The sequence below is a fragment of the Coregonus lavaretus genome (genome assembly GCF_964263955.1).
Source record: "Coregonus lavaretus genome assembly, chromosome: 1".
Classification (NCBI taxonomy): domain Eukaryota; kingdom Metazoa; phylum Chordata; class Actinopteri; order Salmoniformes; family Salmonidae; genus Coregonus; species Coregonus lavaretus.
In genome coordinates, this window is record NC_139988.1 from 7,674,660 (window position 1) to 7,691,111 (window position 16,452).

The following is a 16,452-nucleotide window of genomic DNA, read 5'->3' on the forward strand; positions in this document are numbered from 1 at the left end:
TCTACCAAGTCATGGGGGTGTCATCTTACACTGGCATGCTGAAGCTCTGTGTGAGTTAGCTTGTTGTTTCTGCTTGGTCTTCCCTGTAACCGTGCACTACACTTGGTTTCTCTTTGCTTATTTGAGCTGTTCTTGCCATATGGACCAAATAGGGCTATCTTATGTATACCCCCCTACCTTGTCACAACACAACTGATTTGCTCAAATGCATTAAGAAGGAAAGACATTCCACAAATTAACTTAAGGCACACCTGTTAATTGAAATGCATTCCAGGTGACTACCTCATGAAGCTGGTTGAGAGAATGCCAAGAGTGTGCAAAGCTGTCATCAAGGCAAAGGGTGTCTATTTTGAAGAATCTCAAATATAAAATATTTTGATTTGTTTAACACGTTTTTTGGTTACTACATCATTCCATATGTGTTATTTCATAGTTTTGATGTCTTCACTATTATTCTACAATGTAGAAAATAGTAGAATTAAAGAAAAACCCTTGAATGAGTAGGTGTTAAACTTTTGAATCATTTTCATTGCATTGTATGAGGTTATTATTCTTATCTAAACTTCGGAGGTGAATTGATGTTGTGCGAGGTTGTAATGTCTTCTATTTTTGTTATTTCCTGTTTTACAGCTTCGATGCTGTGGAGCCTGGTGTTGTTGTCACCAAGGAGCGTTCGGACTCAGTCAGGACCAGGTTTCAGCTGCTGCGCAACGCTGACGTCCTTCCTCCCATAGATGGTCTGCCTGTACAAGCACCACCTGGACTGGACACAGCTAGACAAACTTTTCTTTTTGAGAAGATCAGGGAGTTTTGCGACGAAGAGGCTATGGACATCACATGCCCTGCACCAAAGTCAAGGGCAGGACAGAAACAGGCTGTCCGAAATAGATTCCCTTGTTCATGCGTGGTTCAGACGGACCAGTCATCAGCACTATCTGCAGTGCCACTTTACCCCTGATTGTATGCATATAACTACTTCATCTATCACTATCGTTATTGATATTGTTCTTGTACATACTGTGTATTATTTTCTTTATATTACTACTATGCAAGTAACCATTTGGCTGTACCGTTTACACCTTCTGTAGAGACCCATCCACTTAGCAAGATGTGGCTGGGGATTATAGCATTTATTTCACATGACCATCAATTTAGACAAGTGTGTCTGGGTCATCTAATATTTATAAAATAAATATTATTTATGTTTACCTGGAATGTTTCCTTGTTGTAGGCTACTACTTTTAGTCTTAATCTTTACTACACTACTCACTGTTTAGCACATGACTTCACATGTGAATGTATGCACTCACTAACTGTAAGTTGCTCTGGATAAGAGCATCTGCTAAATGACTAGAAATGTGAATCCTTAAAGAGATGGGTGGGGCTAAGGCTTAAGAGGGTGTGAACGATGCTGAATTGGTGTAGACAAGAGCTCTACAGTAGGTTCCAAAACGTTCAAAGGCCATTTTCTCAAAAGTGAGGTTACAAGTTTATCAACTTTCAAAGCAGAATTACTTTACCATTGTTCCTCAAATGCAGTGTATGATATACCAATTTGTAGCACTGAGCCTCTACTTTTATCCAATGTAAAAAACACAATTTTAAATGTTGCTACATAAGAGCAATTTGAGTCAGTCACATTTGGTCTGTCTGAACTGACACCCTATTCCCTGTAACAGGTGACCGACTGTCTCAAATCTGCAGTAGTAGATAATCACTCAGTAAGTCAGATCAGGCTGATTTTTATATTGTACATCTGCGGGGAAACTAATATTGAGTTACAATAACATCAAAATGGTCCAATGTTGTCAAACCATGCCTGAGTAACATGAACTCCAACACAGTATGGGAAAAAAAATGTATGCACTCACTAAGTCGCTCTGGATAAGAGCGTCTGCTAAATGACAAATGTAAATGTAACACTGAAACAGAGACCGCCTCTTCCAACACTGTAACAGATCCTGACACCAACAGTATCATCATAGACTGAAAGGGCTGTGGGAGCACAGGAGGCTGGTTAGGGGAGGATGGCTCATAAATGGCTGGAATGGATGGTATCAAAACCATGTGTTTGATACCATTCATTCCGCTCCAGTCATTACGAATCTTTGGTGCAGCACCTTCTATGCAGTTCCTCCCCTTCCATCGTTCTCATTTCACTGTCTAAATGAAAGTAAGAAACAAAAGAAATTGAGTTATATTCCCTGCCCATTTAGGATGGAAAAATGGAGGAGCCATTTCTGCTGTTATTGAATACTGGACTTCCTTATGTAGTAAAGTTGGACCTGTAAAGATAGTCCAACTCAAGAACCACTTTCATGGCTATCACAATTACTAGGAGTGTCATGAGCAAAGCAAGTGATAGGTGTGATGTCTCTGATGGCAGTATGGCAACAAATCTAGTGAATGATAAAGTACTACTGTAATGTTATTACTTATTGTTGGATATATAATGTGTTTTCTACGCTCGCAGAAAGTGACATGCCAGTATGTTGCAATCTCCTTATAAAAATTAACATTTGTTTTGCTTTCTTGTTGTAAAAATGTAAAGTAAACAATATTTTTCAAAATAGCCTACATTTTTAAAATTAAGACTAACCATACAACAGTTGTATGTATGAATAGGAAAATATATGTATGAATCCAAAACAATCGATATGAAACGTATTGTACAGAGACAATCTCTACAACTAGGCCTATTGTAGAATAGGATTCCTGAAATATAGTACGTTCTACAGTATATGATAATGGGAGCAGTTCTCTGGGTTTATTAAATGACTGTACAGGTGTCTGACATGGCTGAAGTCTGTGCGGTTTATTAAAAGAGTACAGGACTCTGCCATGGCTGAAGTCTATCTGTGCTCTAGAACATTCTGTTCTGTTGATCTCATTGGCTGAGAGAGGTGATGAGTCAATTAAGTTAGGTCTCCAGTTCCAGGCCTTTCCAAGACTTGGACACGTTCCTCTTGTACTGATCCAGTTCCTTTAGAAAAGACAGAGGGCACAATGTTATCATGAGTGTTTGGGGTTCATTCTACATAGTTTATCTATACTTTAGATCATATAGTGTTAAAACCATGTCAGGATACCATGCAAGATCACTGTCAAACAGATGTAAGCTGGTATAACAGAAAGCTGTTCAGGGTCCAGCTGACCGATTCAGTTAGCTGTATATGACAGAGAGTCAATCAGTATTTCTGGTAAAAACGTATGAACTCAGCGTGACCCGGAACTGAATTCTGACCTCATAAAAACCCATCTATCAAGGGTGCATCTGAAGCAAGTTCCAACAAATGGCTCTGTCTGGGTTCCTAGACTCATCTATCAAGGCACGTGTTTGAGTCTTTAGTATCCACATTCTGTATATTGACATGGAGTACCCCAGCCTCTCAACTCCTATTGGCTGACTCCACCCATCATATCCCTGTCCAATGGGAGTGCTATCTGATTCAGTGACAATAAAACATAATCTGGACTCTTGGCTGCAGCCAGATTACTTTAGCTAGATTAGAAGATCATGATAATGTTGACAATCTCCATGGACCCATACAGTGTGTGCTGTAGCCAACTCTTCTAACCCTAGGGTTGCGTTTATACATGCAGCCCAATTCAGATTTTTCCCCCCACTTTTTCTTTTGACCAATCAGATCAGAAACATTGGAGTTGAGACAGGGTTCATACCGTGTCTTTCTGAGCCCTCATGGAGTCAATCTGGGGCTCACTATACTGGGGGTCCTTGGCTGGGTCCTTCAGCTCTCTGTGGTGCTCACTGGTGTTCTGGTGTAAGACATGAGCAATGGATCAGTATCACACACACATATATTAACCTGTGTGTGTGTGTGTGTGTGTGTGTGTGTGTGTGTGTGTGTGTTTGTTCGTAGTGCAGGAATTACCTCAGGAGGGAAAACGACCTCAAACACTTTCTTCCACAGATCTAGAGGGTTTTTAGCATGAAGAGTCCCAATGTCCACATCTGTGGTTGGGGGAGAACCTGGAAAGTAGAGTGACATCAACTGTGTCATGTTACAATAACACACTCAGTATGAGTCTCATAAACAGTAGAGCACTTTAACACTGAAGTAATGATTGTTACCACAGGGGGTTGCTAGACACAACACAACTCACCTATCTGGCTGAGAGAGTCCATCCCAGCAGGAATGATCGGAGGTTTACTGAGGTCAGAGGACATAGATTTCCTGTCAGAATAGGAGGAAACATGTAAATCTGTGTTAATATTGAATGACAGTGGACATTAATTACACTGGGCCTAAGTCTAGTGCTCTCAAATGATGACAAACTGTGGCATTGACAGACTGTGGCATTGACAAACTGTGGCATTGACAGACTGTGGCATTGACAGACTGTGGCATTGACAGACTGTGGCATTGACAGACTGTGGCATTGACAAACTGTGGCATTGACAAACTGTGGCATTGACAAACTGTGGCATTGACAAACTGTGGCATTGACAGACTGTGGCATTGACAGACTGTGGCATTGACAAACTGTGGCATTGACAGACTGTGGCATTGACAGACTGTGGCATTGACAAACTGTGGCATTGTAGACTGTGGCATTGACAGACTGTGGCATTGACAGATAGAGGATACAACAGCTCTTACCCTTTCTCTGTCCCGAATGCTAGTTGTGTGAATAAGCTCTTAGTTTTGGACATCAAGCTCTCAGACTTGCTGCTGGTAAACTACAGGTGGAAGGATGGACAGATTGTGAGGCAGAGAGAATAGACAGGTGAACAGAAGATAGAAAGACAGCACTGAAAATAAAAGGCAGCTTGTGTAATGAAACTGTACCAACACTCATAGCATTTGAGATACTTGTTTGAGATAGGCTGCAGTGAAATACTGATATTCATAGGCACATTGGCAAATGTGATGTTGACTATTAGGCCTACGGGTCTTACAATTAAAGAAGCTGCGTAGTAATGAGCAATAAACCGAAGGGTCTTGCAGATCACTTTCCTCTTCTCAGAGTCAAAGTCCTACAAAGAAAATGTATTTATCTGTCAAATATGCTCACTTTTCCACAAAACCAGAAATTAATAGAAATAGCCAAAAATTGTAAACACAAATCCAACAACTAGATTCTTCAAGGTGAATATACTTATCAATACCTCTCAGATGAGTAGAAAACACATCACCTGAAATATATCAAACTTGCTGCCAATAATCAGCAGTGGAACAGGGAAGGGGTTGATCAGCTCTCTGTCCTGTTGGGGGACTCAGAGTTAATATCCTATGTAGCAAAGACTCCTTTTACATTAATAATGCTGTGCTTTTTAAAAATAATAACTACTAGAAGAAAGCTGTTGTCTTACCGGGTGGTCTTTAGGGAGGACCCTTGGGGGTCTGTTCTGGGCCTGCTGCTTGGACCCAGCTTTGGACTCTACTGACCTTTGTGGCTTGGAGCAGGCTTTCTCCACCTGGGTCCGTGCTGTCTGAAGCAGCCTCTCCATGGTTCCCCACAGAGCGTTGGGCTTGGACAGGTCCAGAACTAGCACCACAGACAGAGACCTGAGAAATCACACACAGACAGACATCTTTACTTTCATCAGCACAATGTCTCTGCAGAGTGGCTTTAGAGAAGAGGGCATGTGATGAACTACTCATTTAAGAAACAGTTTAGGTGGTGGGACTGACCTGACGTTCTGGGCAGTGATGGGGATCTGAACCAGGTCTGATAGGGAGGTACCTCCTCCCAGCTCCCACAGGTGAGCTATGTCTTTGGGCTGGATGAGGAGAACAACAGGTCAAACTGATGATCACACACTATCAGCTCCCTGGAATTGTACAAGTGAAAGAGGTGTCATACTGTGTTGTGTCCTCGCGCCCGTCTGCCAAAGGTGTACTCCAACGCTAGAGTTGGTTTAGGAGGCTCATCCCTAGAAGAGAACAACATATAACGCACAGTAAGAGAGACAGCTATGCTAATATCTTACTATAAAAATACATCAGTGGTACTGAGATTGGGCGGCGCACAATTGGCCCAGCGTCGTCCAGGGTAGGGGAGGGAATGGCCGGCAGGGATGTAGCTCAGTTGATAGAGCATGGCGTTTGCAACGCCAGGGTTGTGGGTTCCAAATCCCAAGGGGGGCCAGTATAAAAAAAATATATATGTATTCACTAACTGTAAGTCTCTCTGGATAAGAGCGTCTGCTAAATGACTAAAATGTAAAAATGAGATTAAACTCACCTGTCGAGGCACCGGAGCAAAATTGTAGTTTTACCCTAAGAGGGGGGAATATGATTATTTGTAGGTTAGTGCTGAGCTGGAACAAAAGCCTGCACCATCATTAGCTCTCCAGGACCAGATTTAGAGACCCCGGATCTCGCTATTGGAGGACTGTTAGCTAGTTTATCCAGACACACTGTCATAAAGATGGCAATGGCTTACCCCTGCTTTATTCCCAATAAAGAACACGGTTCTCTCGTTGAGTGACACTGGATCAACTCCGCCATCCTCCTCCCCTCCTGTCCAGTCCTCCCGACTCTGAACCTCCGCAGAGGCCAACTCCCATAGCGTGTCACTACTAGACAAACGTTTCGATATAACGTTATTTGTTTATTATGATCGTTTGTTGTCGTCCAAAACAACGTTGTTAATAGCTGGGTAGCTAGCTAACATTAGCTAGCGTAACGTTATATTAAATATACTGGTAACTAGCTAACCCCCGTTTGTCTGTGGTTAAATGGTTTTCTAAAGGACGGTTCTCTGCTGCTACTAGCTAGTTTGCTAACGTTAGTTTTGAAAAAGATGCAAAATTGGAAGACCAAAGTGGCAAACAAGCTCTTACCTTATCTTTGGCATTGACTACGTTTAAATTAAATGTAAAGACTTGAGTTTGATTGCCACGTTGTTTGAAAATGTGAAGGTTTAGCTTGATGTTTACATGTCAGTCGCCTCGGATCGGTACAGGTTGCGCTGGGCAACATCGCAGTTCGATGATGTCATTTAGCCCTTGTGCCCAAAGGGTTTGTGGGAAAGGCAGTTTCAAAGTGTCAGAGACAAAAAATATATCATTATATATATATAATAATTTACAGGATGATCCACAGTGATTCTGTACTTTTTGGTGATGGAAGGTCCTATTCCATCTAGAAATTGCAGAAGAATTGAGGCCTACTGGGCAGATCAATAATTAGTGTGACAGACTAGACTGGGTAAGAACTAGCCCTTCATCATGACTCTCGGTTCCATTACATTACAAATAAGAGTCATTTGATGAAGGCGTCTTCTGTAGGGGTTTGTTAAAATGCCCCACGTTCGGTCTGAACATTAACATGCATGGCTTGCGGTACGGTTTATCTTTCAAAAAGAAGGTTAAATTGATACACACCTTGATAGGGTTAGTGTTCCCACACAGCCAGGTCTCCATGTTACAGCTCTTGTTAAAGGAAAACAGGCGGAAGACAAGAGGCGACCACCTGTGCTAATTCGCTATCTAGCATGTTACGAACACTTGTGTCTAAGCGTAGTTTTGTCGGTTGGAGGCACCCATATCTGTATGTATCTGTAACTGCTTCGGTAAGTGTATCTTTTTTATTTGAAGGATTCTTTCTCGCTGATGAAAAATAAGGGCCATATGTTTCGAAAGCCATATCGCAAGCGATGATTGTAATTAAAAGTTTTAAAAAGTTAAAACACAGCGTCGGGATTGTAGTTCACATGAGGCAGTAGTGGACGAAGCTAGTGGCTGAGAATTGTAAGGAGGAGGCAGAATACCGCCTATAGTTTTCGAGAGCCAGTTACGAACCCGAGTCTTCAAAGAGTGCAGGGTTAGCCTGCTGAGCTAAATCCCAGGCAGTAGCTCTGGGAGCTAACACAAGTCTTCAAGTCAGCAATCAAGTTTTCAAGATATGTAACTTTCAAAATACAGAAATGTTCCCCTTATGATGCATTTTGTATCATAAGCGGAAGATTTCTGTATGATATCTGTATTTTGAAAGTTACATATCTTGAAAACTTGATTGCTGACAAGCAAAACATTTTGGGACTATGTCAACAATGGACTAATGAAACAAAAAGGTGAAAACAAATCATCATCAGTGTAAAGGTGAGTCTAAAAACTGTTGAGTATGAAAAACACATGAGTCACCATGAAATAGGTGTGCAAACTATAACTCATTGAATACCAACCTGTCTTGTTTCTCCAGCAAAAATCCATGTAAATAAGGAAAGAATCACAACGTTTTATTTAATTGAAAATAAGTAACATAACAAAAAACATAACACATGAATTGCAACAATAAAATACATTGAATTAACAACAAAATAAATAAAATGGTGGTTTATACAAAACATGAAACAGAAAAGTAAAACACTGATAAGATAAATGTGTAAACTTTCAAATTAACAACAAAAGTGTACCGAGCACTTCATTATTCCCATAACTTTCTTTTTAAAATGTAATATACTGACAAACAGAGGATAGGTACAGAGGCATCTCATTCTGATATCAGCTGTTCAATGTTGCTTTTGTCCTTTTGTATCCTAAAACCACTCTTGAAGAGCCTTTGACACATTTCACAAATTATACAATTTCAGCCCACTACTTGATGATTCCTCATCTTTAAAAACATCATGCCATTCTACTATTCAAACTTGGCACTTAGTGACATCAAGGTCTGTATATGAAGCAGAAAAGTTGGAGAGCATGTCTTCTGGTACCTAACTTCACTATTGCTAAAGTATCTAAATACGGTTGCACTATCTTGAATACATTTTATACTACGACACATAACTTTACATGGAAAGGCTTGTAAAATGGTCAGGCTAACCCTTCAATAAGGAACTAAAGAGAAGCAGCAAACTCAATGAGGATGTCTAGTCTAAACACACATACTGTATGAGTACATGAAAACACCCTCCCTTATGGAAATGTAGAATAGTGAGCGATTCAATGTCAGCAAAAGGCTTGCTATAGAAGTCAAATGACTTATGATCATCATTCATACATGTAGTAATGACAGTGGTTGAAGCTTTGGCAGTAACTTTTTTCTTTAACGACAGTGGTTACAGCTAATGAACCTTTGACGGTAACTTCGTTCCAGTCATGTTGTCTGATACAATTTCAAATACCTATTTAAAGTCCTTGTAAATCAACACTAAACAGACAGAGGTCCTTTTGATAGAAGACTCACCAGCTCTCTCCAACCAAGGCCATTCAGGGTGTACATCTTATAAACTATGATGTACTCCAGAAGAGCATGTTACTGTATGAAGTACTAAAGTAAAGAGGAGGGATTCAGAACAGCCCAAGCTGAAAAAGATCCGGTCATCGTCAGATTTTCGTTTTCACTTCCAGTTTACAAAGATACCGCATAGTCGTAACAGGAAAAATATAAAGTAATGCAAATAATATGAAATATGTTATTCAGGTCAAGGACCAGGCTTAAGGGCTCTACACAGTCTACACAAACGGAGCCAACGGATGTCTGTTTGCGTCGCGTTCCAAAAATCGGCTCTGTTTCACCTGTGTAGACCCCTTTAGGCTACATACAAGCATTACTGTACTGTAACATAGTTTAAAATGGTACTGTAACAGTCTTAAACAGTTTCAAACCGTATTATCAAAAAATGTTGTTGTGTGAATTGAATTTCACCATAACAATGTATATGATTCTCTGGGTACAGAAATGCTCAGAGAAGTTGAAATGTAGTATTTAAGACACATTTGTGCAGAAAATAGATAGAAAACAGATTACCTGCAAAACAGAAATTCAAAATACAATAAGTAACATTTCATGAGTTTGCTCCACAGTACACTTATTTCACTTTTAGAAATTTGGTTCACATAAAAAAAAACGATTTACTGTTAGCTTTGGTAGGTTACTGGCTATAGGGTGGTGGGTGTTCATTCAGAAATATTCAAAAAGAGGGGAAATTGTTATTTGAGGCAGGTGTTCTATATACGAAGCATCGCAGAGGGTGGGAACCTCCTCATTTCTGAGTGATGGCACTCTCTTCTCCACTCGGGTGGATGTGGTTGAAGTGCAGGCTTCCCAGGTCTCTGGCTGACCCAGATCCTGACCCCTCAGTGGGGGCCGAGGAGGCGGTGTGGCCCTTGGCTGCAGGGCCTGGGAGGCTCTTCTGGGGCCCCTGAGAACCAGGAGAGGGCTTGGGTGTAAGGGGGCTGGTCAGGCCAAGGCTGCTCAGGGCTTCCAGGGTGCCGTCAGGATCTACCATGACATTTATCACTGTATGAGAAATACAGGAGAATGGTTGAAAAATATGAGCTTGTGTTTGGTTGTGATCATATATGTTGAAGCAGGTGGAATGCATGTTGTGAAACTAATGTTTTTATAAGTCTGAATATATTAGCAATGCACACTCCTCTCACCTTGGTCTGCCGTGCTGTCTCACCTTGGTCTGCCGTGCTGTCTCACCTTGGTCTGCTGTGCTGTCTCACCTTGGTCTGCCGTGCTGTCTCACCTTGGTCTGCCGTGCTGTCTCACCTTGGTCTGCTGTGCTGTCTCACCTTGGTCTGCTGTGCTGTCTCACCTTGGTCTGCTGTGCTGTCTCACCTTGGTCTGCCGTGCTGTCTCACCTTGGTCTGCCGTGCTGTCTCACCTTGGTCTGCTGTGCTGTCTCACCTTGGTCTGCCGTGCTGTCTCACCTTGGTCTGCCGTGCTGTCTCACCTTGGTCTGCCGTGCTATCTCACCTTGGTCTGCCGTGCTATCTCACCTTGGTCTGCCGTGCTATCTCACCTTGGTCTGCCGTGCTATCTCACCTTGGTCTGCCGTGCTATCTCACCTTGGTCTGCCGTGCTATCTCACCTTGTAGCTGCTTCTCCACTCTCTTCAGCTCCAAGACGATAGAGGAGATCTCCTATTCCAAGAGATGTAAGGGGAAGTCCGTTGCATGAGAGAGGAATATAAGTTTCTTCCTTATAAAAGCTGCTTTGTTATGATGCATTATTTATAAAATAAAATTAATGAAAAAATACATTTACAAGCTGTTTTTTACTTACCTTGTTGGAGGTTTTGAGGAGTGGTATGTCGCTCTCAGATCGGAGTTTGCTCTCAATCTCATCCCAATTCCTGTCCTTGTCTTTGAACAATATCCTGGAAAAATCATAGTTCATAGAGGTAAGACTTGCTTTGCTAATATCTCCTTGATCTCTTGTGAATGTCAGATATACAGATATAAACAACATTAAAGAGCTTGACTGTTACCGTATTTTTCCTGCTGTTTTGTCAACAGACTGTCTGATTTTGGCTGACAGCTGAGAGACAGATGTGAGCAGCAGACTGTCCAACACCGCCTCATCTCTGCTCCATGTGCGTCTGCGGAGGGCAGAGTCCAGGCTGTCTGGGGCGCGGGGGCGGAGCTCCACAGGGTGTCCGTTTATCTCAGAGGCCTTGTTCTGCACCATGGGAAGGATCTTCCTGAAGTTGAGGCTCTCGTCAAACACACGGTCAACCAGCTATGAGGGGAAGAGGGGGTCAGTTATATGTGGCAGCTGTATGATTGCTGTGGTTTCCACAACTTAACCATGACTGGAACATTTATACTCTCTCTACTCTGTATTCATGTGTACTATCACCATGCTACAGATTATCCAGGTTATCATAGTGATGAGTTAGATGAATTAGGTATTAAAGAAGTTAGCAGATTTAGGTCAATGAAACCTTGTTAAGAAAATGTAAATACACACACCCTTTAGTTATATCTGATCAGTATATAGCATACTCAAATGGGATTGAGGAAAGCTCAAAGCATTATGCCAGTTCACAGTCCACACCTTCTGCAGCAGGTCAAAGCCAAAGTGAAGCTGAAGCAGTATGTTGAGCGTTAGTAGTGGACGGAAGGAAGGAAGGAAGGAAGGAAGGAATAAAGTCAAACACCTCCTGAAAGCCCTCCTGCGTACCCTCCTGCATGCCCTCTTGAATTCCCTCCTTAATGCCCTCCTGCATTCCCTCCTGCGTGCGGCCTACCTCTTCGCGGGTGTCGATGGTGGAGCCGGGCGTGGTGGCGGCGGTGCTGACCGTGGTGCTGGGAGCCGTGCCAGAGGAGCTGACCGAGTCGATCTCGCCAGCCACGTCGTGGATCTCACGCGCGAGGATGGCCAGGTCCTTGGTCAGGTCTTGACTGATCCTACGCACACAGGGAAATAACCTATGATACATCAGGGCTGCTGGAACACTTCTCTAAATCAGTACACACACGGATATCTCACAATGATACATTATTACCTAAGAGTACTCATTAGACATTGAGGAACGTCTGCGTGTCAGCCTCATCAAAAAGCACTTAGCCTACTGTATAATGAATTGACGCAGCACATAGAACCATTCTAAAGATTGGCCACTAGATGGAGGTAAGACCATTTTCAATTTGAATTGACAATATTCACTTGTAAATGACAATATCTTACACAAGCATTTTATTCAAGGAACCTGAACTTCAAAATGTTTAAGAGCTGCTCACGACAACATAATGTTAGCCTCCATTACCTTCAATACCCTTATCTGATGCAGGTCCTTTCTTTTGTAAGAAATGCCTTGTGCTTGCTCTACGAGGCAGTATGATTCTATCCTTTTCTCACTGCCCAGTTCAGTCACCCTGTGACTACTAGGTCAAGTGGAAGATATGCAGGCTGAGGAAGGGTGCAGGGGAGAGAGGAGAGACCGTGGCTGACGAGAAGCCAGCCTTCCCATGAAGGAGCTGTATTTCTAAGGTGGCATCCCACTGGGCACATACTGTATGTCAGTTCAACGTCTAGTTTTGATTTACATTTGGTTGAGTTGTCAACTGACATGAATTCAACGTGAACTCAACAAAACATTTCACCATGTCATTTAAGTTATAGCTTGGGTGAAAAAAAGAGGATATTCCCTTACGTTGATGACTGAAAAAATCCAATCAGTTTTCCACGTTGATTCAACGTTATCACATGTAACTTTTTTTGTGGGAACAACGTTGATTCAACTAGTTTTTGCCCAATGGGATGGTTCAATCTCATGAACATCATACTATGTGAAAGTACCAAGTGAGTTGGGAACCATTTATTACAGCTTGACAAAACAGAGCACCTCAGTTAGAGTGGACTAACTAAAGAAAACAGTTGTTTAATGAGAGAGAAAACACTAACCTATTCCTTGGGCTGCCGCATCTCCAGATCATATTTACCAATTGTGCCATGTCCATGAGGCATATAAACTGAACTGAGCTTCCTTGTGGATTAAAATACAAATATTTGTAATATGAATGAGTAAAAGTAGGTGGGTTATTTTCTGTGTGTTTGTGTGTGTGTACCCATGCAGTCGTGTGTATGCATGTGTGAGTATGTATACGTTTCAGTAGATGAGTACCTGGCGATCTCCTCGCTGTGAGCACTCCAGTCCTTGACGTACTCCTCCTGTTGTTCTCTCATGCGGTGTTTGAGGACCACGCCTCCAGGGCTATCCTGACCAGAGTTAAGCCTGCTGGTGGTACCCCTCAGGACCGGGTGTGGGCGCAGGGTGCGCCCGGGTTTGGGGGAGTTCCTGTTGGAGCCAAACTCCTCCTCGGAGGTGGATCCATACTCTGGGGGCAGCCGTCTCCACCTGTTAGACGCTAAGGTCAGGGAGAAAGATACCGTTATCAAGACATAATTGTGTTGCATTTGAGGTCATTTCAGTCATTCAGAAAGCACCGGATGCTCACATTGGCCTTTACTACTATAGCCCATAGAAACGCATTGAATAACACATTCATTTTGAAGTGTCTGTCCTCTATCTAGGAGATATAAGAAAGCTCAGGAAATATTTTTGTTTTTTTGGACACATATTTAACCCCTTACTTTTGTTGTCACAAAACTACCTCCATACTTCCATTCATTTGTATGGGTTACCTTCAGACGAGTCCCGTGACACTTGTGGGGGTCGTAGAGTAAAATAGAGAACACCATCGTGTTCGTAATAGTTTGTAGGCTTTTCAGTTGAAGGTGTTCTATTTCCATAATGATGCAACTAATATAAATGATGCAATTTCGAGACTATCTGAAATGAAAGGCTATCATTTGACGAGTTCGTGTTAATAATGTCATTATTAGGAACAATGATAAACACCAGTTAAAAAGTCAGACTGATTCCGTCAGCTGACAGACAACAAAAGCATCCAACGATGGCGCCCCATTACCCAAGTATCAAACAGGAAGGGATGGTCATCTGGCGCCCCATTACCAAAGTTAAATCTAGAATCGGTTTCCTATTTCGCAACAAAGCCTCCTTCACTCATGCTGCCAAACATGCCCTCGTAAAACTGACTATCCTACCGATCCTTGACTTTGGCGATGTCATTTACAAAATAGCCTCCAACACTCTACTCAGCAAATTGGATGTAGTCTATCACAGTGCCATCCGTTTTGTCTCCAAAGCCCCATATACTACCCACCACTGTGACCTGTACGCTCTTGTTGGCTGGTCCTCACTACATATTAGTCGCCAAACCCACTGGCTCCAGGCCATCTATAAATCACTGCTAGGCAAATCCACGCCTTATCTTAGCTCATTGGTCACCATAGCAACACCCACCCGTAGTATGCGCTCCAGCAGGTATATCTCACTGGTCATCCCCAAAGCCAACACCTCCTTTGGCCGCCATTCCTTCCAGTTCTCTGCTGCCAATGACTGGAACAAATTGCAAAAATCTCTGAAGCTGGAGACACTTATCTCCCTCACTAACTTTAAGCATCAGTTGTCAGAGCACCTTACCGATCACTGCACCTGTACACAGCCCATCTGAAATTAGCCCGCCCAACTACCTCATCCCTATATTGTTATTTATTTTGCTCATTTGTACCCCAGTATCTCTATTTGCACATCATCTCTTGCACATCTATCATTCCAGTGTTAATACTAATTGTAATTATTTTGCACTATAGCCTATTTATTGCCTTACCTCCATAACTTGCTACATTTGCACACACTGTATATATATTTTCTGTAGTATTTTTGACTCTATGTTTTGTTTTACCCCATATGTAACTCTGTGTTGTTGTTTTTATCGCACTGCTTTGCTTTATCTTGGCCAAGTCGCAGTTGTAAATGAGAACTTGTTCTCAACTGGCTTACCTGGTTAAATAAAGGTAAAAAATAAATAAAAATTACCCAAGCATCAAACAGGAAGGGATGGACATCTGGCGCCCCATTACCCAAGCATCAAACAGGAAGGGATGGTCATCTGGCGCCCCATTACCCAAGCATCAAACAGGAAGGGATGGTCATCTGGCGCCCCATTACCCAAGCATCAAACAGGATGGGATGGTCATCTGGCGCCCCATTACCCAAGCATCAAACAGGAAGGGATGGTCATCTTGCGCCCCATTACCCAAGCATCAAACAGGAAGGGATGGTCATCTTGCGCCCCATTACCCAAACATCAAACAGGAAGGGATGGTCATCTGGCGCCCCATTACCCAAGCATCAAACAGGAAGGGATGGTCATCTGGCGCCCCATTACCCAAGCATCAAACAGGAAGGGATGGTCATCTTGCGCCCCATTACCCAAGCATCAAACAGGAAGGGATGGTCATCTTGCGCCCCATTACCCAAACAGGAAGGGATGGTCATCTGGCGCCCCATTACCCAAGCATCAAACAGGAAGGGATGGTCATCTGGCGCCCCATTACCCAAGCATCAAACAGGAAGGGATGGTCATCTGGCGCCCCATTACCCAAGCATCAAACAGGAAGGGATGATCATCTGGCCCCCATTACCCAAGCATCAAACAGGAAGGGATGGTCATCTGGTGCCCCCTTACCCAAGCATCAAACAGGAAGGGATGGACATCTTGGAGAACATATTAAGCCATTGTTTCTTACAAACTCACCTCTGCGCCAAATGTATCCTGGACAGTGTTGACCAAATGCACTCTCTCTAGATTTCAAATATATCAATTGGATTCACTGTAATAACATATTAATAACTACATGACAAGTCCCTAAACAACAGAGCCCAGTGCTGATCACAACATTGCTCATGTCTTGCATCAGCAATGAGGTTAGATTCCCTCAGTAACAAGTGGCTTAATCTGTTTGGCTCTGTATCGCCAATTAATATTCACTAAAAGATCAGTCAGCTTTTGGCCAATAACAATGTCACTTCTAGCCAATTTGAAACTTGTGGCCATAGTATTTAGATCAGGGCTCTCCAACCCTGTTCCTGGAGAGCAACCCTCCTGTAGGTTTTCGCTCCAACCCCAGTTGTAACTAACCTGGTTCAGCTTATCAACCAGCTAATTATTAGAATCAGGTGTGCTAGATTAGAGTTGAAGTGAAAACCTACAGGACGGTAGCTCTCCAGGAACAGGGTTGGAGTGAACCTACAGGACGGTAGCTCTCCGGGAACAGGGTTGGAGTGAAAACCTACAGGACGGTAGCTCTCCGGGAACAGGGTTGGAGTGAAAACCTACAGGACGGTAGCTCTCCGGGAACAGGGTTGGAGTGAAAA

The 16,452-nt window shown here is 42.7% G+C and overlaps 2 protein-coding genes across 4 annotated transcripts in view; both read right to left on the reverse strand.

The window, feature by feature from the left end:
• Positions 1-1,726: 1,726 nt before the first annotated feature.
• On the reverse strand, positions 1,727-7,697 carry dync2li1 (dynein, cytoplasmic 2, light intermediate chain 1). 3 transcript variants are annotated; one of them, XM_084159433.1, is made up of 13 exons: positions 6,812-6,967; positions 6,412-6,544; positions 6,211-6,245; positions 5,830-5,899; positions 5,658-5,746; positions 5,336-5,531; positions 5,159-5,227; positions 4,922-4,999; positions 4,623-4,702; positions 4,126-4,196; positions 3,894-3,991; positions 3,682-3,777; positions 1,727-2,983 (listed from the first exon to the last, which is right to left on the reverse strand). In XM_084159433.1, the coding sequence occupies exons 1-13, from the start codon at positions 6,823-6,825 to the stop codon at positions 2,921-2,923; spliced, it is 1,092 nt and encodes a 363-aa protein (XP_084015559.1). In that variant the 5' UTR covers positions 6,826-6,967; the 3' UTR covers positions 1,727-2,920. The 3 variants fall into 3 exon arrangements, with proteins under 3 accessions (XP_084015559.1, XP_084015558.1, XP_084015560.1); XM_084159432.1 differs by having other exon boundaries at positions 6,412-6,547; XM_084159434.1 differs by lacking the exons at positions 6,412-6,544; positions 6,812-6,967 and adding an exon at positions 7,355-7,697.
• Positions 7,698-8,188: 491 nt separating this feature from the next.
• Positions 8,189-16,452, reverse strand: part of LOC311125580 (centrosomal protein of 170 kDa-like) — a 72,621-nt gene continuing 64,357 nt past the window's right edge. Inside the window, 7 exon segments of the mRNA XM_084158416.1 lie at positions 8,189-10,214; positions 10,795-10,846; positions 10,989-11,082; positions 11,194-11,444; positions 11,889-11,949; positions 11,951-12,136; positions 13,333-13,576. Of these exon segments, the coding sequence (XP_084014542.1) occupies positions 9,958-10,214; positions 10,795-10,846; positions 10,989-11,082; positions 11,194-11,444; positions 11,889-11,949; positions 11,951-12,136; positions 13,333-13,576 (1,145 nt within the window). The 3' untranslated portion in view covers positions 8,189-9,957.

Coding starts and splice junctions, on each gene's coding strand:
- dync2li1 (XM_084159432.1), bottom strand. Junction 6,246..6,411: donor TTATTGGGAATAAAGCAGGG/GTAAGCCATTGC, acceptor CCCCCCTCTTAG/GGTAAAACTACAATTTTGCT. Junction 5,747..5,829: donor GGGCGCGAGGACACAACACA/GTATGACACCTC, acceptor CTCCTCATCCAG/CCCAAAGACATAGCTCACCT.